The 21,492-nt window shown below is 41.8% G+C and overlaps 1 protein-coding gene across 2 annotated transcripts in view; it reads left to right on the top strand.

Moving 5' to 3' along the window:
* The window catches only part of ABLIM1 (actin binding LIM protein 1), a 183,862-nt gene that overhangs the window by 120,251 nt on the left and 42,119 nt on the right, over positions 1-21,492 (top strand). Inside the window, exons 7-9 of one of the 2 annotated variants that reach the window (XM_068548618.1) lie at positions 12,448-12,535; positions 15,964-16,022; positions 18,955-19,038. In XM_068548618.1, coding sequence (XP_068404719.1) covers positions 12,448-12,535; positions 15,964-16,022; positions 18,955-19,038 — 231 coding nt within the window. The remainder of the gene's footprint in view (positions 1-12,447; positions 12,536-15,963; positions 16,023-18,954; positions 19,039-21,492) is intronic. The other variant, XM_068548619.1, reaches the window with a different exon arrangement.

The raw sequence follows: 21,492 nt of genomic DNA, 5'->3' as shown, positions 1-21,492 counted from the left end.
ATTGTCTACTTTTATGTATATGTACCACTGAAATGTGTATATAATTCACCAAAAGACATGGGCAGGAAGCTTCACAGCAACACAGTTCAAAACAGCCAACATTTAAAAACTACCAAAATGTCCATCAAGAGTGGAATGGATAAATAAGATGTAGTATAATTACACAAAGGAATACTATGGAATCATGAGACGTGGTGAAGTACAAGTACACACAGAATCATGAATAATTCTCACGGTGTTGAGTGAGAGAGGCCAGACATATCTGCTTCCTATTATGTAAACTTCAAAGACAGGTAAAAGTTAGAAGTCAGCATAGTGATTAGAAATCAATGACTGGAAGAGGACATGAAGGGGCTTCTGGGTACAGATAATGTTCTCTTACTCGGTTTGGGTGCTAGCTACAAGTTGTGTTGCATTTATGACAATTCATTGAACTAGAAATTTATGACTTGTGCATTTTTTCCAGTGTATGTTCTACTTCAGTAAAGAAGTTTACTTAAAAGAAAAAAAAATTAAGGTGTACCTCTTTCCTACTCCAAAGAAAGGAAAAAAAAAAGTGCATTCAGGACTTCCTGCCTACCTTGTAAGGGAGAACATTGTGATATAATATGTAAAATGCATGGCATTTTTTGTGACAAAGAAAAGAAAAAAAGCCAAATTGTAGAACAGACTGTAACAACAGTTACCTTGGTCAGGGAATACCAAGTCTAGCTAACACTCAAGGAAATTCAACCTCAAATCCTTGAGTCCCTGGTTACCCTCTAAACTATGTTGTATTCCTTAATAACTTACCGGAAGAGACTAATGAGATGATGTTATCCATGCTACTTAATCAGTTCCTGGTTTCAAGGAAGTACATTTAATACCTATGAGACATGACGTGACTTAATTGGATTTGAAAATGACAGGCAGGCTGGAGCTGCCAGGGCTGCTTTACAAGGATTTAGGATCACATTTTCCCATACCACGAAGACCACCTATGTCAAGAAATAACATTTGGGAGAGTTGTTTTTAAAGGACTTGGTGTTATTTCTAGTGGTTTTGGTTTTTTGTTTTGTTTTATAACATTTGATCACACCGTTTGAGTAGTTGGGTGTGGGAGGGATCGTGAAAGTAAAATTTTTGTTAAGGTCTTAAAAAATCGTCTAGTCTTCCTTGAGCCTTAGCAAACTGTAAAATGTGAAGACCTTAATAAATAAACCTTTATTTGTATTCTTTTAAAAAAAAAAAAAAAGGAAGTTGAAAGATGATACTGTAAAGTCATAGGAAATACACCTTTTTAGGGCAGATCCCAGCAAGGGTCTCCCCTCGTGAACGGAGCTGCTGAGGGTAGGGAGGCTGGGGAATCTGGTGCTTCTGAGTACAGTCTGGAGTTGGACAGACTGGGGTTTAGACCACAGTTCCATTCCTTGCTAACTGAGTAACCTTGGGTGATTTCTTGATGTCCCTAAGCTTTAATTTCCTCATCTGTTAAATGGACATAATACCCCTATCACAGGGTTGTAGGGAGAGTCAGATGGAATATGGTTTGTGAGGTGCTTAGCGTAGTATCTGGAAACAGGTAAATACTGAAATGACAGCTGGGGCACAGAAGTTCATCCTTTAGTTCTCTTTTGGCCATAATTGTGCAGGAAATGGTTGCTCAGCATCTGGAGATTTGGGGATAAGGGCTTCTGTTGGCCTGTTAATTTACCCGACATTTCTAGAGAACTTGCTCTATGGAAAGCAAGAGAGATCCTAGAGCTATGATGACACGTGTGGCCCACGTCTTTAAAGGGATGTATAATCTAACGTGAACGAGAGGGAGCAAGCTCACCTGCACTTACTGGTACCAGATACTTACTTTGGTATGAACTGAACTTGCCTTTGGTTATTTAATTTTCATAACAATCCTATGTGGCAGGTTTTCTTATGCCGGTTTTTACAGTTGAAGAAATAAGTCCAGAAAAGTGCCCAAGGCCACACCATTTGCAAGGTCAGAATGCAGACCCTGGGTTCTCTTGATTCCAAAGCCCATCTCTTTCTACCCCATGTTGGACAGTGGGATGGGGCAGACAGCCCAGCCATAATGTAACTGAAAGTGGGGTCCGGCTGCTCGCCTCTCAAAAGCCAATAAAGAGGCCAGGTTGGTGGAGAGGAAAGTTTGTTTTATTTTGGATGCTGGCAACCGGGGAGGGTGGATGCCTGTCCAAAGGCCAACTCTTTGTCAAGCTCTGACAGTCATCTTGAAATTGGTCATCGGTGGTCAACCAGCGTCATCTTGATTGTTTCAGGTACAGTTAATCTTCAGTTTCAGGTTCCGTTCGTTTCCATTTCTTTGAGGCCAGTTCTCGGAATTGTGGCAGCTTATGCCATGGCTACAGCCTGGTCATCATGTAGTTCATTTCTTCCACCTGGCGGGGGTTTCAGTATCTGTAAGACAGCTCGCAGGATACGGCTCAGAATTTTGTCTATAGCCCTTAAGGAGGACCTAAAGGTCCTTGACTATGTTTAATGACTAAACTATTATTATTTGGTCTCCTTTGACTGTTTTCCTTTGTTTCTGCAATTTCTCACTTCTCTGATTAAACTTATTCTTTGGCTAAAGTTTTTCCACGGACAAAAGGCAGGCTGAGGACATGAGGGAGAGGGCAAGGACCATATCGTCCTTCTCCATTTCAATAACGTTAGAGGCAAAGTTAAATGTGTGGGACAGCCCAAGCCCAGAGCTGTGGGAGCACCAGAGAGGAGAGGTTAGTTTCAAATGCAGATATCCATGCATTTCAGATTTACGTTTTGCCTTCAGTGTAGTTATTTGCTCTGCCTTGAAATTTGGCAAACTATTCAAAATACATGTTAACAGAACTTCTCAATCATTTTGGCCATCTTTTTATATCATACAGGATATTTCTATTTATTTTTCTAGTTGCCTGAGATTTCTGAAACAAGAGAAGTATTGTATCCATGATGTGGTGATATCAGTACAAGAGAATCGAACTTGTGTCCGAAGACCTGGGATGTTTCCTAGTTCTGACACTTAGCTGTGTGACCTTGGTTTTGGTGCAGCAAGTCATTTGTCTTCTGAGCCTCGGTTTGATCACCATAAAACATGAAGGATGATGTCACCTGCTTCAAAAGTTCAGATAAAACTCCAATTAAATATTGTGCGTGAAAGCACACAGCCAAAGAACCAGCCTGAGAGATTCCCAGTAGCGACACTAAGGTTAATGGCGTAACCCAGGTTTTCGTTTCAGTGTCTCATGTGGTCCCCAGCAAGTTACTTAATCTCTCTGCAGCTCCATTTCTCTTGTTGTACAAGAGAACAGTGATTCCTCTGAAGAAAGAGAAATACTGATTAGATTAGCAAATTAGGCAATTATTTTCTAATCCCTTTGAAAATGTTCGAGTCTTTAGACAACTGCTAACAGTACAATATTGCACACATATATCTAGCTTTCTATATATGCAGGTATATTTTGTTCTGCAAAAAAAAAAAAAAAAATCTTTACTTTTCAACAGCTTTCCAAAGGAATCTGGACCCCCCCCAAAAGGAATGAATGCATGCACGCCCTGTTGTGTCCTTGTGAACAGTGCACAGGAAAGTTTCTCTTGTCTTCCAGTCAGGTCTTTCCCCCACTCCCTACTGTTTTCTTTCTTTCTTTTTTTTAATTGTCCTGTCTCTTTATTAAAGAATAGTTTATGTACCATAAAATACAGTTTATTTTTATTACATTTAAACAGTTGTGCAGCCATCACCACAATGCAGTTTTACAACTTTTCCATCACCTCATTTTGACTTTGCAGTCAACCCTGCTCCCAATCTTATTCCCATCCCCATTTCCAGCAACCACCAATCTACTTTGTATCTCTTTCCTTTTGCCTTTTCTAGAAATTTCATAGAAATGGAATCAATATGTAGTCTTTCGTGTCTGGCTTCTTTCACTTAACATCATGTTGTTGAGGGTCATCTATGTTGTATGTAGCAGCAGTTTGTTCCTTTTATTTAAAAGCAGTAGCTTTGCAGTATTGCATTATTTGAATGTTCCACATTTTGTTTATCTGTTCACTAGCTGAGAGTCATTTGGATTATTTCCAGTTTGGGGCTATTTTTGGAGAACACTGCTGTGAACTTTTGCATATAAGTCTTTGTGTGGACATAAGTTACCATTTCTTTTAGTTCGAAACCTAGGAGTGGAAGTGCTGGGTTGCATGGTATATTTATGTTCAACTTTTTGAGAAACTGCTAAAGAGGTTTCCAAAGTAGCTATACCACTCTCCTATTGCCATATAAATTTTAGGATTGGCTTGTCAATGTACAAATAATCTGACTGGGATTTTGGTAAAGATTACACTAACTCTATTGATCAATTTAAAGAGACCAGTTAGGTCTTTCAGGAATGCACACATCTACAGATAATGTTTATCTAGCACTCTTAAACTGCAAAGACTGCTTAAAAGTTTTTGCACTTCGCTCCTTGGAAGGAGATGAGATAGCTGTAACCATCTGCCAAAAGCCAGTATGCAGTTACACCGGGATGTTGCAGCCTTTTTATTCTTTTATATTTTGAGCTGGTCAGAGGGAACCAGAGCGCTGGAAGGCCATTGCGTATTTCTCTCTGCACCGTTTTGTGCATCTTCTCTGGGGAAGACCAGCCGCCGCCCCTCCCCCTGATGTTTGGAGCAGGGGCCGCAGTTGGGGCTATATAGTCGGTGAGGTGGCAGGGCTGCAGAATGCTCTTCTCTGTGCAGACTGGCTGTGCACAGACTTGTGGGGAGCCCTGTGGGCTTTGTGCAAGCTGCCTGGGCAGACTGATTTATTCACCTTTGCCCAGGATCCAAACTTTGGGCCAAGGCGCACCCTCATGATCCTGCCTAAACAGGATGCTGCATCAGGAAAAAAAAGCCTCCCGGAACAGGGGAGTGGTAGCTTCGGGATCAAGCTGGTCCAGTTGCACTGGAAACCTCTCCCACTTCAAGGGAAAAAAACAACAAATGCAGAAAAGGCTGAGTCAGCCCTCACACCGCCTTTCTACAGGAGCAAAACGGGAACTAGCGTGATTCTGCCTCTCCCTCCCCACCCATGCACCTGCCACATCCTTGTTACTCCCTTTGGCTTCCTCATCTACTGTCAGGTTTCCCCAGTTCACAGTGATCTGCGTGGACTTAGGTCAGTGCTTACAAAATAAAACAAAAGAAGCTTATTTCTGGGCCCCACCCCAGGGCCACTGAACCCATTTTTAAAAGGCTCTTGGGTGTTGCTTATGTGCAGAAAAGTTAGAAAACCCCTGACCTAGGTCAACACACTAACCTCCAAGTGTTTGCATGTCCTGAGTCTGAAAGCACCATCAACCAGACCCATGTTTGCGAGAGTCTCAGGGACAGAAATGCAATTTGTTTACTCCTCTGGGTATTCTGAGCACCATCTCTGAATCAAGTTAGATTTTTAAAATGAGACTGCAAACCTAGACCTTGATAGTTTAACTTCCCCTGTGAGAATGATTTCATTCAACGACCTTTCAGTACTACACCCTCAGTTTTTCTCAAGGGTCTGTGTAAGAAACAACTACTTGGACGTTTCCAGCCATCATCGAAATTAGTGTGGAAGTTGTTTTGCTGCTCCAGAACTGAGGTCTCCCTATGAGAATTCCTTTGGTGCCTTTTGGAGGCAGTTTACGCAAGAGGAGGCCTGGAGTCGGGCGACCTGGACTCACAACCGAGCTCTGCTTTTTGGAAGCATTGAGGGCTTTGGAGAATTTGTTCACTTTGAGCTTTCAGTTTTTGCTTGCAGAACAAGATTGTAAAATAGCACCTACCTCACAGGACTGTGTGAGAGCCATCACTCAGAGCCCTTGGTACCATGCCTGGAAAAGAGCAAGACCCTATTGAACCTCAGCCTGCAGTGACTGTTACTAACTTAGAATCAGGAAACCTTGCCTCTCTAGTGACAACTGTATGTGACCATTTTTTTTCACACAGTGAGACTTTCGTGGCCCATTTTCCCTTTTGTCCTCATCTACTGAGAAGCTCAGATCCCAACAAACATGTTTGCCTGAGTGTGGAGCCTTTTGATTTTTCTTTTTCCTCTAAGGTTTTTGTTCCATTGTTTTCAGGTCACAGCCTTCTCTGATAAGCATCTGGAAGTCTTTTTTGGAAGGAGGCGTGGCATAAGCTATAAATTGCTGAAGGCTGACCTCAAGGGCCATGTTTCATATCTCCTGGGCAGTATCAGGAGTAAAGCACTCCAAGAGAAAAGGGGTAAAGAGAAACTGAAAAGGGCAGTTAGCCATTCCGGAGCTAAGCAGATTATCTGTCCAAGGACGGGGTCTATAATTACAGTTCTGTTTTCTACTCCCAGTGGCCTGTTACATTGGCACAGGGCTTAGGGCGACAGAACTCCTCCTGGCTGTCAGACACTATGGAGTCTTTGGTTAAATTCCATTCCCTGCCATCAAGAATGTCCTTTCTCTACCTAGATTACTTTTCTGTTAACACTGCCATGTGAGCTTGTAGAGGGACGGGATTTCACACAGAATCATAGAATTTTACAGCAGGATGGGACTTGAAATTGTCTAGTCCAGCCCTTCACTTTTTACAGAGGAGGGTCCTGGGCCTTGGAGAGGGTAAGTAGTGACATAATTGAGGTCCCATGAGTAAGAAATAAAGAAATAATACCCCAGTCTCCTGATTCTGAATCTTGTAACCCTTTCCCTGCACCCCGTGTCCACAAGGAGTTCAGGGCTCCTTTCTCCTGCTTTATAGCAGGTGGTATTTCCCCAGTTGGTATTCTCGCCTGTATGATAAAGTTTATACTTCAAGTTAGAGATTAACTAAATAGGAATAATAACCACAGAAGTGTGACTTAATCAGCACCATTAAAGGCAAGTGATTTTTAGCACTTTGAATGTGTATGCAGGTGCTTTTATAAAACTCAACTAAATAAACAAATCGTTTATGGTCTATAGAGTTTAATGCCAGCCAGAATGTGGACTTTTTAACGTGTGCATTTTGAATATGTGAAAATAAGTAAGGTTGTAATTTTTTAAATAGCAGCGTACAAAGATGGACGGGAAATGGTAATGACAGGGCTGTAGTGAGCCCCAGAGGTACATCTGGCCTCTCGGGCTGAGGCAGAGCTGGTGTTCCAGGGTGTGGGCCTGGGGACAGGTACCCGGTAACCACTGCTTACGAAGTCACCGGTCACAACAAAGCCCACGGTGCTTCAAAAGTTTGCAATCAGGGGAGTTCCCTGGTGGCGCAGTAGATAAGAATCTGCTTGCCAATGCAGGGGACAAGGGTTCGATCCCTGGTCTGGGAAGATCCCACATGCCACAGAGCAACTAAGCCCATGCGCCACAACTGCTGAGCCTGTGCTCTAGAGCCCACGAGCCACAACTATTGAAGTTAGTTGGCCTCGCGCCTAGAGCCCATGCTCTGCAACAAAGAGAAGCCACCACAATGAGAAGCCTGCACACCACAACAAAGAGTAGCCTCCCGCTCGCTGCAACTAGAGAAAGCCCGCGCGCAGCAACGAAGACCCAAAGCAGCCAAAAATAAATAAAATTAAATCTTTAAAAAAAAAAAAAAAAGTTTGTAATCAATAGCCTCCTCTCCACAGTGAATTGTGTGTTCCTCATCTGTTCGTAGATGGACGCTGTTTAGTCTCATTTTGCTCATGATCTGAAATACTTTTCCTTCTTCTAAAAATGACTCTAATTTAAATGCTTTGGATTCAGCTACATCCGGTTTTTTTGGTTAGTTTGCATATAACCCCGTCTGTGTTCAGCGCTGTTACCTTTGCTGACCCTGTGCACAGGGCTTGTCTGTGAACCATCACGGGTGCCTGTGTTAAGAAGAAGTGAAACAGAGACGGGGTGGCTCACACATGCAAAGGAGGGGCTCCCCTATCCTGAGCGCATGGCCCTGTGCCCCCCGCCCCCCAGGCCTGCACTGCTGCACAAACAGGAAGACTTTTAAACGGCTGTGCAACTGTCCTTTGATTCTGGCTCACTGTATCTCTTGACATGTTCGGCATCATGGGATGAGGCAAGTGCACGGGTCAAGACCGATGCCCCTGGCGTTATGCTGGCGGTGTTTCTCAGCAGTGGTTTTGCTCATGACTTACAGAGCAGAGCCCTGCCACAGGAGCGCTTGACAAATCTTCCGTCCATCTTGTATGACAGCTCATGTAACACAGTTACTCTCCTTTGCCTGTCCTTGGGAAAGGGCGGCAGCATCCAGAGAGCCTTTTGTCAGCATCCCAAACCGCGCTAACAAGCCTTTCTGTGGATGGCCCTAGAACCATCTCTGTGCAAAGGATTATTATGTTGTTATTCCTACTATCGCACGCAGTACATCACAACATTTTCGAAATGTCATTTTATCGTTCACCCTAGCATCCCTGTGAGGTAGGTGCAGCACTGGGGTACTGTATGGGTATTAGTTATGGTACAAGTTAGGAACATGTGCTCCAGAGCCAGACTACCTGGGTTTGCAGCCTGGCCCTACCACTTTCTAGCTGTGTGACCAGGAACAAGTTTACTAAATCTCTCCAAGCCTCAGCTTCCTCATCTATAAAGTAGTGAATAATAACCTTAGGAGGTTATTGTGAAACAAATGACTGAATGTTTGTGAAGTATGTAGAACAGTGACTGACACAGAATAATCATAAAAATGTTCACTTTTATTGTTATTGTCACCATCAACTTCATCATCTCTACTTTGCAGTAGAGTTTCCAAGAGTTTGTGATTTGCCCAAGATCACATTGAGTGTTATGACTCCAAGAGACAATGGACTTTTTTCTTCTTACTCTTTATTTCCTTATTACACAGTAACATAAAAATGAATTCTTGTAAAAGATCAAAGCAATACAGAAACATATAAAGGAAATTGTTAGGTTCCCACCCTGCTCCTTCCTCTTTCCCCACAAGGAATCACAGAAATCTAACTGGTGTGCATTCTCCTTACCTTCTCTCCATGCAGGGCACACATATAAAATCAATATACATATATATATATATGTGTGTCCTCTCCAGCATAAATAATAGTAACAGTGCCTGACTTATAGGACTGGATGTTGGGGGGCAGAGGGTGAGGGCAGGCAATATACTAGCCCTCTCATCAGCTCCATGAGTTAAGTGCTATTATTCTACCCATTTTACAGCTGTGGAAGTGAAGGTTAGGGAGATTGTCACCTTTACAGGACCACATAGTGGTGAAACTGGATTTGAATCCAGTCAGACTTACCCCAGTATCTCCACACTTTTGACTACTACTATATGTGGCCATATCACAGGCATTATTTTCCCACTTGATTTTTTTCTCTTAGTAGTATTTGTTTGAACTCTTTCCATATAAATACATATACATTTACTTCTTTCTTTTAATGGCTACATGAGTCAATATTTTATTTCACTACTTTCTTATTTAGGTTGCTTCTGTTTCCTTGTTCTTTGCTGTTATAAATGATTCAAAACTGAATACCCTTAATACATACACTTTTGGGCACATGTGTGAGAATTTCTGTAGAATGGCTTTTACAAGTGGAATTGTTCATCAGGGAGTAATATGTACGTACACATTAAATTTCAATAAATATTGCTTTCCAAAAAGAATTTTGCTCACCAACAGTGTGTGGGAATGCCTGTTTCCTCACATTAGTCTTCTTCTTATCTTTGCCAATTTGTTGAAGAAAAACACTCTTTTTCTAAATTGTGCTTCCCTGATTCCTGGTGGGGTTGAGCTAATTATTTGGGGGGTTATCTACCTTTCCTCTGGAAATTGCCTTTTGCCCATATTGCCGTTTAGTTTTCATTGTAGATGCTCTTTATAAATTCTGGATAGTAATCTTTTCTCTGAAATGCATGACAGATATTTTATCCCTGTCTGTAACTTTGTTTTATGTCTAGAGATTGTGTGTGCATGTGTGTATGTGTGCAGGCACACGTACACAGTCAATACTTATCTTTATTGTTTCTAGGCTTTGCCTTGCTTAGGAAAGCCTTCCCGAGTTTGTTAAAAACAGTCTCCTTCATATTCTTCTAATATTTCTATGATTTTGTTTCAACTTTTAACTTTGTACCTCTCTAGAATTTGTTTTTGTGTAGGTTGTGAGTTAGGAATCTAGATTTAACTTTTTCTAAGTGAAAAACTCATTGTTCTCACCGTTAATTGAATAACCCATTTCTTTCAACTCATTTGAAACACCACCTTTATCATAATTTTCTTGTTGTATCTATGGCTGGGCACCTGGTTCCTCTCTTCTGTCCCACTGATTTATCTTCTATCCCTGCACCAATATTAGAACACTTTAATTATTTTAGCCTTAGAATAACTTTTTATTTGGGAAGGGAAAAACCCCTTTCACTGCCGCTCTCTTTTCCAAAGCAGTTTTTACATTTTTGTGCAATTTTTCTTCCATGTGAACTTTTAAAATCAGCTTGTCAAGTTCTATAAAAGAAACTCCTGTGTGTATTTTGACTGAGAATATATTGCATTAATAGGTTCATTTTGGATAATTTGGCATCTTTACTATATTTAGTTTTCCCATCCGCAAGTACCATATGTCTCTATTTAAGTCTTTCATGCCCATCAGTTAAGATCCTTATGTAGGTCTTTCATCGAAGGGTTTATTTGTTGCTATATTACAAACAGGGACCTGTTTTCCCATCACCTGGACTTAATTTGTATTACTAGTGAATAGGAAAACTATTGGTTTTTATATATTAATTTTTTATCTAGCTACTTAACTGAACTCTTTTATTAGTGACCTTTATACTGATTTCTTTTTCTTGATCTATCACATAGGTTAGGACTAAAACCATAAAGAAAAGCGCTGGTGAAAGTATACATCTCTGCCTTGTTCTTATCTTTAATTAGAATGCTTCTAATATTGCACCACTAAATATGGTAGATACGCTTTATCAGCTTGAAGAAATTTCTTTCTATTTCTAGCTTACTGAGGGCGTGTGCTTTTCACTGCAGACTACACCAGATTCCCATCAAGGGGCCTTAATTCTGTCCCCTACATTTTCCTTGAGAATTCAGAGATTGTCCAAATGCCTGGGACCTCTCAGCATTGATATCCCAGCTGACCCAACACAGTTTAGAAATGAGTAATATTTTCTCTTCCTCCTTTCACTCACATTGGACCCTGGATGGCCGAAGAGAAAGGGCTACTTTGTGTGAACATTTCCTATACTCCCCTCACATGCCCCCCCCCACCCATCCTACACCCCCCACCACCACCCCCCTGCTGAAAAAATAAATAAAGAATGCTGTGTGGATAAGAGCAAAATTCCACTTCTGGAATTTTCTGGCAGGCACCACTGAAAAGATTTCATTCCTGGCTTCTACTTGTAAATAACTTCCATTTTTTTTCCACTGGGTTATCTTGAGTAGCTGACCACCATCTCACACTCTAGTAGCTAATTGGTTTCATAGTTTCTACAGGAGGGTGTGAGAAAGGAATCACTACCTGACCTCTGATTTCCTGTTGAGATTTCACGCAGGCACAGGGTGAAGCCACTTCTAACTCTGGGCTCTCAGCAGTGCCTTGTGCACAGTTAATGCAAAAGAAATGTTTTTATGGTCGATTGATGAAATGATTTAATTGCAGAGTACATATGATAATTTTTGGGTGGCGAGACTTTTTGCTAAGATGTGGACGAAAGGATTTTGCTTTGTCGGGCATGCATTTGGAGCATGACTCTAATGGGACTTGGCACCTGTCTACAGATTTGTCCCTGTGTCCAGTGACATTTTGCTTTGGGGAAGTCAACACCCACTGTGGTGGCATCTGTCATATTTAAGAATGTGAAATGCTCAGGAATAATGCAGAGCCACCTCAGTAACATGCCTTCTTCAGAAAACAATTAAAATGAGACTTTGGCAAAAGATTGTTATAAGCAGCAGAGAAGAGAGTTGGGGCTCCTTCCAAGATAAAAAGCAGCGGATGATGTTTTTACTATGGTTTTTCTCATCTTGATGTAAGCTGGGTAGATTATATTATTTTCAGACTGTTTAGCTAGGAAAGCAAGAACCTGCTAAATAGGATCCTTTCTTTTTATTGCTTTAGTACAAACCAACACTGGCCTCCAACATCAGTTTGGATGTTAATGTTTTTGAGGTGGGCTTGTTTGGGAAATGGAGTTGGCTCATCTCAGGCTCATGCTGTATAACTGGCAACCATCCAGGAGAGCCCAAGCTGAGAGACAACTGGATGCCAGAAACCCCAAGAGGCAAGGCAACCTCACATGGCAGGCACAAGTAGCTGGTCTTTGAGCCCCTCCCAGATCCAGTGGGATCAGCTTCAGCTTCTAGGGCTGTTGGTATAGGAAGTTTGGTCAATTGGACAATTATTTTTCCTGCCTTAGCTTCTTCTCTTTTCCTCCAGATTCCCACATCCAGAAAAGAGGCTGGGAGCAGTGACCAGTAATAGACTAAAATATTTCCTACCTCTTCTCTTGCAGGCAGGTGACAAACATTACCACCCTAGCTGTGCACGATGCAGCAGATGCAACCAGATGTTCACAGAAGGAGAGGAAATGTATCTTCAAGGTAAGGTGGACTCAAGAATCCAGTTAAGTTCTCCCCACCTGGGGAAAGAAAACCTTGCGATGTTGGTTTTTAGAGAAGGAGGCATTTCGTTAGCTGCAGGGCTACAATGTAGCCAAATGTTACCTCATCAGTTAGTATTAATCAGCCAAGCAATTGACATCCTGGCAGTGAGCCCCTGAGACTGTTAACAGAGCCGGTGTGTTGCTTCTGGATGAATGAATTGGACTTGATGTTTGCTGCTATGGAGGTTAGGCAAGAGTGAAAATCAGCTCCCCCTCCTCCCACCCCTCCTCCCACCCAGCCCCCAGGAATATGCTTGGGAAACAAAAGATCAAAAGAGGAAAAGCATTTCTAGAAATGTTACACATTGGATGGCTGCTTTGTCTCTTCTCACTTAACTGTCTTGGGGGAAGGATTTTGGGGGGCCTCCCAGGCTGCTCTTATCCAGGCTTTCAGGAAGAAGAAAATCTCATATTTGGTGGATTGCATCACAGATGTACTTCATCCCATCCCAAAGAGGACATAGCTGTCATAGTGTAAGAGAGAGGGACAGAGAGTGAGAGAACACACCCAAAGTCCCTGACAGAGAAATTGAGAAGTTTCTGGTGCCAAGGAAGGGCTCATTACCAGAGGGCCATTCAATTTTTTTTTTTTTTTTAATGAAAATAATTTTGAGAAATTTTCCCAGTGTACAGCTATGATTAGCTTTTGTCTCCTCTAAAATTCTGAAGCTTCTCAGAGAGCTTTAGGGGAGGATTCTCCTCCAGTCAAACAGCACCATCTGTGCAAGCATTTTACTATTTTTAGTGGGAAAAAGAGTCATTAAATAGACAAGGGCTTATCAGTAAAATTAGCAAGAACCACAAGAGCTGTTGCTTATTCAGTTTCGCTAATTACTGGGTCTCATCGGCCTTTACGTGTCATTTCTTCATCTCTCTCTGCATGTAACACTATGTGTAGTTTTAATGAATGGTTTGCTTTGCTCTCAATTTTTGTTTTTATGCAACTAAGAAAAGTCTCTGGAAACGATTCTTGAGTATTAGAGCAAAGCTTTGGCTACTCTCCCCTTAAAAATGCTAGCTAGATGAGAAATTGACAACCCAAACATCCTTTTAGCTTTAGAAGGATCTCTCTGAAAAATTTTGATTAAAAATCTCACTGAATTTTAAAGGGCCCAATAAGGGCAAGTGAGAGGCACCAAATCCGTGGTCTCACGTGTGCTTTATATGACGCATTTCCCCTGAGGACAGGCTGTGACTCCATGAAAGCAATAAGCAGGTGTCGGTTTATATTTTCAGCATGGAGCAGATTTATTCTTCAGTTGGTCTCCAGGCTCTGTTTTAGATATGAGTGTGTCAATTACAGCACTCACAATCAAAGTCCCAAGAGTGCATGTCACCCCTGTGTCTGCTGAGAACCGAGACTCAGGGTTCTGTCTGGGTGCAGCTCTGCACGTTCACATGGTTCTGGAAGCTGAATAGAGAGGGTGATTTCAGGCTGTGCATGAGTGCAGCACATTCATACTACAAATAAACAACTCTGTTAGTTTGGGCTACATTCAGAATTTGGGGATTGTTGTAAATCTCTCCTGGAGTTGGGCTTCTGTGTTCTTTGCCTGCCCTCTTGGCATATCCTTGAAGAATGAGCAGTTTCATCTTCCCCAGCATCAGATGTTCTCTCTGGCTCACATTCCCTATGTGTCTGACCTCTGGAGAACAGTGTGACACCATGTGCACACCCGGGATTCTGGGCCAGGACGCCCACTCAGTAGAACCTCCACAGCACCACGCAGCTCCTGGGCCCGGCCCTGATCCCCGGCCCTTGGCTCTCCATATTAAGACGATTTCCTGTGCTTCGTAGCCAGCCTCAGAGTAAATGCTAGTGCTGAATGGACTGTGTGTCTGCCTGGTTTTGGTTGGTTTGATTTTTTTTTTTTTTTTTTTTTTTTGGCCCTGGGTTAAGCAAGATAGCAATTACTGCTAAATAGGGATTAAAGTATTATTCTGATATAAAATGTATTTTCCCTGTCATTAATTTAATAGTATTTTAGTTCAGTGGTGTAAAATAATTCGAGAGTTATTTTAATTTGATACTTTTCAAGTACACACAGATTGCTGCTTGAAGAGAGAAAGATTTCAACAATGAAATGTAGAAAGTCTAATATTCATACTGAGATTCTTATTAAGTTTATATCATGTACTTACTGCTTTCCACTTAGTAACTTTTTCAGATTTTTTTAACTTTTTATTTTATGTTGGAGTGTAGTTGATTAACAGTGTTGTGTTAGTTTCAGGTGTACAACAAAGTGATTCAGTTATACAGATATGTGTATCTATTCTTTTTCAAATTCTTTTCCCAATTAGGTTGTTACAGAGTATTGAGCAGAGTTCCCTGTGCTATACAGTAGGTCCTTGTTGGCTATCCATTTTAAATCTAGCAGTGTGGACATGTCAACCCCAAACTCCCAAACAATCCCTCCCCCACCTCCCTTCGCCCTGGTGACCATAAGTTCATTCTCTAAGTCTGTGAGTCTTCAACTTAGTAACTTTATTCGCTTAGGTCTTTTTAAGTCCCTCTTCAAGTTCTTCTGCCCATTCCCACATTTGAACATACCCTTATATGAGCATATAAGACTTACATATAGGCCTTAGCCATAAATTACATAGATTGTCTATCTAGGTGTAAAAAAATCATATAGGCAGACATTTGATTCTTATAAGAAAAGAGCTTTTGATTGGATATGAGTGTTTTGCTTAGTTCTTTGGTACTGGTACCGTCTAAGAAAGTGCTTTACACTCCTATAAAGTGAGGCATTAACCCAGGAACAGAAAATGACACTTAATTAGTGCCTTCATTAGTTTAAAAGTGAAGACTTTTTGCAGTTAATTCAAAGGTTAAAAGTTAAAGGAAAACTTGTGGATTTGTAATGTAACTTTCAACCTTTCTGCTAGTTAGATTGATTTCCTATGTCTGTTGGATCAACAAAAAATTCAGTGAGTTTTGCTTCTGGTTATAGACGATCTGGTTTGACTTTATTGCCCTCATCTAAATTGCTTGGTTGTTTTGATGTTATATAAGCATGGCTTATGGCTTATATTTCTGAAATTAAATGCAGCTGTTGCTAAGCACACAGACATTACTTTTAAAGGATAATGATACAGTTTAAAAACAAAAACAAAAACAAAAACCACCACCCAGTCAAGAACTAAATGTCTCTTTCATCAAGACACTCTTGTGCCCAATTAGTGGTCTCTGTGGTCTAGGATTATGACTGTTATAGAACAGGTTCAGACCAGATGTGGAAAACTCCCCTGGAGTTTGAACTGTCATGATTCACTTGGGCACAGGGACACTCTCAGAAGTTCTATCTAATAGGAGTGTGGCTGCTTTCCATTTCCTTTATTCTTAGCCATGCATTGTCTTTCCAGGTTCTACTGTTTGGCATCCCGACTGTAAGCAATCCACCAAGACCGAGGAAAAACTGCGGGTAAGGAAGGCAATAGTGCCATGATGCCAGGTGTACTTGCTGGGCACTGTGTTTGTAGTCACTAATTTTGGGGACTGGAGTTTGGGTGAAAGTACTTTTTTATAACTTTTTTTTTTTTCCTCTATAGCAGACTAAGTGGAAAGGCCATTTGGCCAAGAAAGGAGGTTCCCTCCTACCTTAAATCAACGGTGGTTTTTGTTCCAAATGCTTGTGTTGGAGAAAATAAGCCTTGCCTCATAAGTCAGGTTCTTAGGAAAGCATTCAAGGGAAAAGTCAAACCTTACAGATGTGAAAAAACGTTTCATCAAGTTCTAGGTCCAACATCTGGTGACCTCATCACCGGGCTTTTTTTGTACTTTGTCCATAATATCACTCCAACCCAAACTCTGAGGCCATTGCCCAGCTCTTTCTACGTTTGATTGGCCTCTCAAATCCAAATTCACCGAGTGGCCTCCATCTCCAAAAGCTGATGATTTGTCAGATAAAACCTTTGGGGAAAATCATGATGAGCCCATATGTGTCAATGTAAACAGGTATTCTTGATTGTGTTTGTAACTTAAACCTTAGGTAGCATCAAAATGTTTTTGTAACTCCCTAGAACATGGACCACTCGGGCAAGAGGATAGATTCTCTTTATCTCTCACTTCTTTTATCTTTCTTTCCTTTTTCTTTTTTTTTTTTAACCTCTCACTTCTAAAGCCTTCCCCTGGTCTTACTCAATTCTCAGATCACCTCCAGGTGACAATATTTTATCTGTTTAAAAAGCAAAGAGCTGTACACAGTTGCAAGGCCATGATCATAATCTGTATCTTACTCAGATGCCCCCAGTTTTTCACTTGGGCTGTGAAGTATTTTTCAGAGCAATAATCAGACTGGACCCCAGTCTATACTCCCTCAGTTTAGCTACCTTAGTGGTACCCTTGGAAAAACTGGAGGTTGACTAGGCCACCTGGTGCCTCAGGGAAAAGAATGGCCTGAAGTTGTTTTGAAAGCCAGACTCTAGAAGACTCTAGAATGTGGTATCATTTCTTCTTGATCTGCCATGAGCAGACATAAGGAGCGATGTATGTAATCCCCAGCAGCTGCACAGCTGCTGCATCGATGTGGCCCGATCACTAATGTGTCACTTGTGAAGGGGTGGCTTGGCTTCAGAGAAATGATTATCAGTGAGACCCATTTTTTTTTTGGCCTGCCACCCTGGGAATGACAGCTCTTATTTTCATTTTCCAGTATCTTTCCTTTATTCTCAGTGAAGCTCAGGTCTGCCCAGGAGCTTTATTTCCTTTGCTTTTTTTTCTGCTTCAGCTGGCATCTGTAAGATCAGATGGAGATATTTTGCCATTTGCATAATTTAGAAACTTGTCCCTTGCCTGTGACCCTGAATAAAAGCAGTTGTCTTAGAATTCAGTTAATGTAATCAGACTTTAAGTGTAGGGGGAAAAAAATCACTTTTTCTCAAAATAATTGAATAAAGACCAGACAAACTGGAGAGGAATTTGTCCACCAATATCAGGATGATTTGGTCCCTGTTTCAACATAGAGTTTCAGCTTGAGCATGTGTACCTAACCCTCCCATCTGTCAGTCAGTCAGGCAGGCACACACTGGAACAGTCACCAGACTCTGGGATTTTTGAGGACCCATGGATGCTTTGAAAGCAGGTTGTCATTATAAAATATTAGAACATTAAAGATAGTACTTACTGTCACTTTTATCATAAGAATGTAAAATTCACAGCATAGCTTGTGGATACTCCCCAAAACCACCCAAGTAGCTAGTGGTTGGCACTATCTTTACAGTGTTGCTTCAGTTTCTTGCATAATCATTTTTACTTCATCCCCGATGAAGTGTTTTGGGAGATGAAGAGAGGAATACTAACGTGGCCAGACTGAATGGAATGTGTCTTTTCTGTATAAGGATTGCTTACATTTGCAGATTGTGTTACTAAAGTGATTTTTTTAAAAAAAATCAACACTCTTGATCGCATCTTGATGGAACTCTATGGATAAGATTATGAAAACAACTAGTGAGATACTTCCACTCATTCTGGCCAAGAGGACCTGTTGTTTTTTTCTTCCTTTAGTGAAACTTCCCAGAGAATTCCAAAGCTTTTCTCCTAAAGCCAACATTTACCACTTGGGAGGTCAGCCCAGCCCTCAGCTCACTCACCCAGAAATAAGTAGGATGACGTACCTCCGAGGAAAGAGGTTCTGACGTGCCCCAGGTGGGGTACCGGCTGACGCTGGTGGGATTTAAAAGAGGCTAGATTTTTGAAGAAGGAGTAAATCTTGTGCTCTCTTAAGGGTGTGTCTCCAGATGACAGTCTTGAGCCAGGATTTCCAGGCCGTTTACTGGGTGTCACATCAGTGCAGTTACTATAGCAAAATGAAAATGTTTTAAGAATCTTTTGGCAACCCCACTGAGTAATCCACGTTCTTGGTACTTCAAGAATTTGTGGGGCTTTTGTAATAACAGATTCTTAAGAACATCTCTCAATGGCTTCATTGGCTTCTCACTCTTCACATATCAGAATATTTAAGCCAGAATAAATGGAAAGGAACGATGGTGGGTTGGAACATAGGTAAACATACTGTAACTTGAAGACCAGTCAGGGAATTCCCTGGAGATCCAGTTGTTAGGACTCCGCGCTTTCACTGCCAAGCGTGTAGGTTCAATCCCTAGTCGGAGAACTGGATCCTGCAAGCTGCACGGCGCAGCCAAAAAAAGAAAGAAAGAAAGAAAGAAAAAAGACCAGGTACTATGCTTTTAAACATGGACCCCAAAAATACACACACACACACACACACAACTAAAGTGATGTCACTTGTCACTTATCAAATTAGGTTTCCTGAAGGTTTTTTTCTGTTTTTGATAGTGTTTCTGAATCGAGGCTATTTCATTGTTCATTCTTCCCTTTTTCATGTTTCATGGCAGCCACGAAACATCCGTCGTTCTCCATCTGATTTCTTTTATCCCAAAAGTCTGATTCGACGCACAGGATGGTCCCCGTCTCTGCAGGTTGGCGCTGTGTCTGGGCTGAGGCTGGGAGCCACTGTCCTGGGCCCCAGGCTTCTGTCGCTTTTCCTCCCCTTGCTGCTTTCCCCACATAACTTCCGGGCTCCTGCAGAGGCAGATGCTTTTTCTCACCCCACGGAGTGCATCTCACATTCTGATTCTGGCTGTTTTCTTCTCTGGACAATGTTTTCATTTAGAGCAGTGGCTAAAGCATTGTCTTCCGTACAGTGAGCACATTGGAAGCTACCCTTTTGGTCCTATGCTCACACATTTGTTCGTTGAACAAATATTTGCTAAGTACCCAGGTATAGTAAGGAAGAAAAGACAGGTAAATAATTATAAAATGATATAGAAACGTATCACAGGATATGGATCATAAAGATCAAGGAAGTTCAGATGAGGGAAGGGGGTCAAGGGGCATTTCCTAGGAGAAGTGGTCTTTGATTTGAGTTATGGAGGCTGAATGGGATTTGAACATGTAGAGATGATGAGAAAGGGGTGGGCCTGGTGAAGAGAGCGGCAGGAGTATGGAGCTGGGGAAATGCAGTGCTTCGGGAGGGAGAGCTTTGGCTCCAGGAAGGAGTAGCGAAGTGGGAAAGGAAACAAATAAGACCAGGCACCAGCTCTGCAAGAGGCTGGGGGATTGACATACACTTTCATTGGCTCTCCCTAAGAATCCCCGTGAAGTAGCTATCCTGATACCCATCTTACAGATGGAGAGACTGAGACCCATCATCATTAACTAACTTGCCCAGAGTTATCCCAGCGGTAAGTGGAAGAGCTGGGATTGGAACCCAGGTCTCTCTGAGCCTATAACTCATGTTCTTTCCACTGTCCTACCAAGGGAGAGTGAGAGAGAAACCTGGGAAGGCAAAAAGAGGACAACGTGAAATACTGGCTAAGTCTGATAGTGTATAAGGAAGAGATGGTGTTGAAGGGCAGCACCACCTGCCCAGGGCATCCTGCAGGAACGGGGAAGGTCCTCGGCCTGCTCTCCAGATGAGCAGCAAGGCAGGGGAGTATGCTCCCTGCACACACTTGACCTTCTCTCGGGGTCTCTTAGAATCAGTTTAAACCTTGGCCTGTTAAATTACGAGTGACTTTCCGCAATCCTATCTTTGTCCAGACGAAACCCATTTGACAACTCAGGGTCGCAACACAGCTCTTTAGTCCAGGCTTTGTGCCTGTGCCTGTTTTCCGTGCCTGCCAGAACTGTACTACAGCCCAGGAGAGTTTTGGTTTGGATCTACTTTTATTAAAACTTCACCTTCTTTCTTTAAAGGATTTGAAAAGTAGTTAGAAGTACAGAGTTTCAGAGTAGAAAGAAACGTTTCAGATATCAACCTGCTAAGTTTCTTCATCTACAGAATGAAGTCAGCCCAAGGCTACGCAGGTCATAAACAGCAAGACTTAACTGCAGACTCCAGGGCTCGAGTGCATCGTGTTGGCCCGTGATGCTGGGTTACATCCAACATGTATACGTCATATAATCTTCATCTATCTTAAAGCTTTAGCTCCAGTGGCAGGGTTTCACGTACAGCAAACTTATAGGGTCATGAATCCAGAGGAAGAGCCAAAGATCGTCCCCACTGCAAGTGAGTGCTCAGAATTAGTACCTACTTGGCAAGAAGTTGCTTCTTCAACAGCTTTTGGGGTTTTCCCTGAAAGTATACTTTATAACTCAGATAGTGTTTTATGTTGGTAGCCTAAGGCTATCGCCAAGTGATTCATTTTCATAACTTGAAGAAAAATACCACCAAATGTGATAATTTTTGCTCTTCTCCAGACCGTTAAGTTTAAGAGACATGGATCATCTTGAGAAGTGGTGGGGAGAGAGGAAGAGGGTGGGGCGAGGGTCTGTCTTGAAAAAAACTTCTCTCTTCCTATCCTGTTGTTCAAAAGGGACATCTGATTCCCATTATCCAGCCTTAAATATCAATGAGGTCAACTGTAGCCCCATCACAGAGAGGTGTAAACAGCTTGGGACCTGGCAGAGAAAACAGGCTATTTGACAAGGTCTTGCTTTACCCGTTGGCCATTGAGGAACAGCTCAGGAGAACATTCGAGAAGCCTGAAAACGCCAAAGCAATTCTCAAGCCACCCAGATATTTTGATCTTTTAAATATTGTGGCCTACACAGCAGCTCATTTCACCAGATAATATCAAGCAGCTTTAGTTGTTAGGTAAACTGTACACCTTGCAGGGACATTCAGCACTCCATGCCCCTGAAATAAGCCTTGTTTTACTGTGGAGGAAACTCATTTTATTATTTATATTCTGAAATCTCCCTTCTTTCCTCTTGCTGAATTATATGTAAAGAAAATGGTGAAAGTAGAATTACCTAAGAAAAACATACTCTGGTTTTGCTTACTTGGAAGAGTTTTATAGGAATAGCAAATTTTGTCTATAGGTAAAAGTTGGTACTGAGCATTTATAATTCCTGTGTAATGCATTATA

This window comes from Eschrichtius robustus, chromosome 7, assembly GCF_028021215.1.
Source record: "Eschrichtius robustus isolate mEscRob2 chromosome 7, mEscRob2.pri, whole genome shotgun sequence".
NCBI lineage: Eukaryota > Metazoa > Chordata > Mammalia > Artiodactyla > Eschrichtiidae > Eschrichtius > Eschrichtius robustus.
This window is presented reverse-complemented; position numbering and strand designations above follow the sequence as displayed.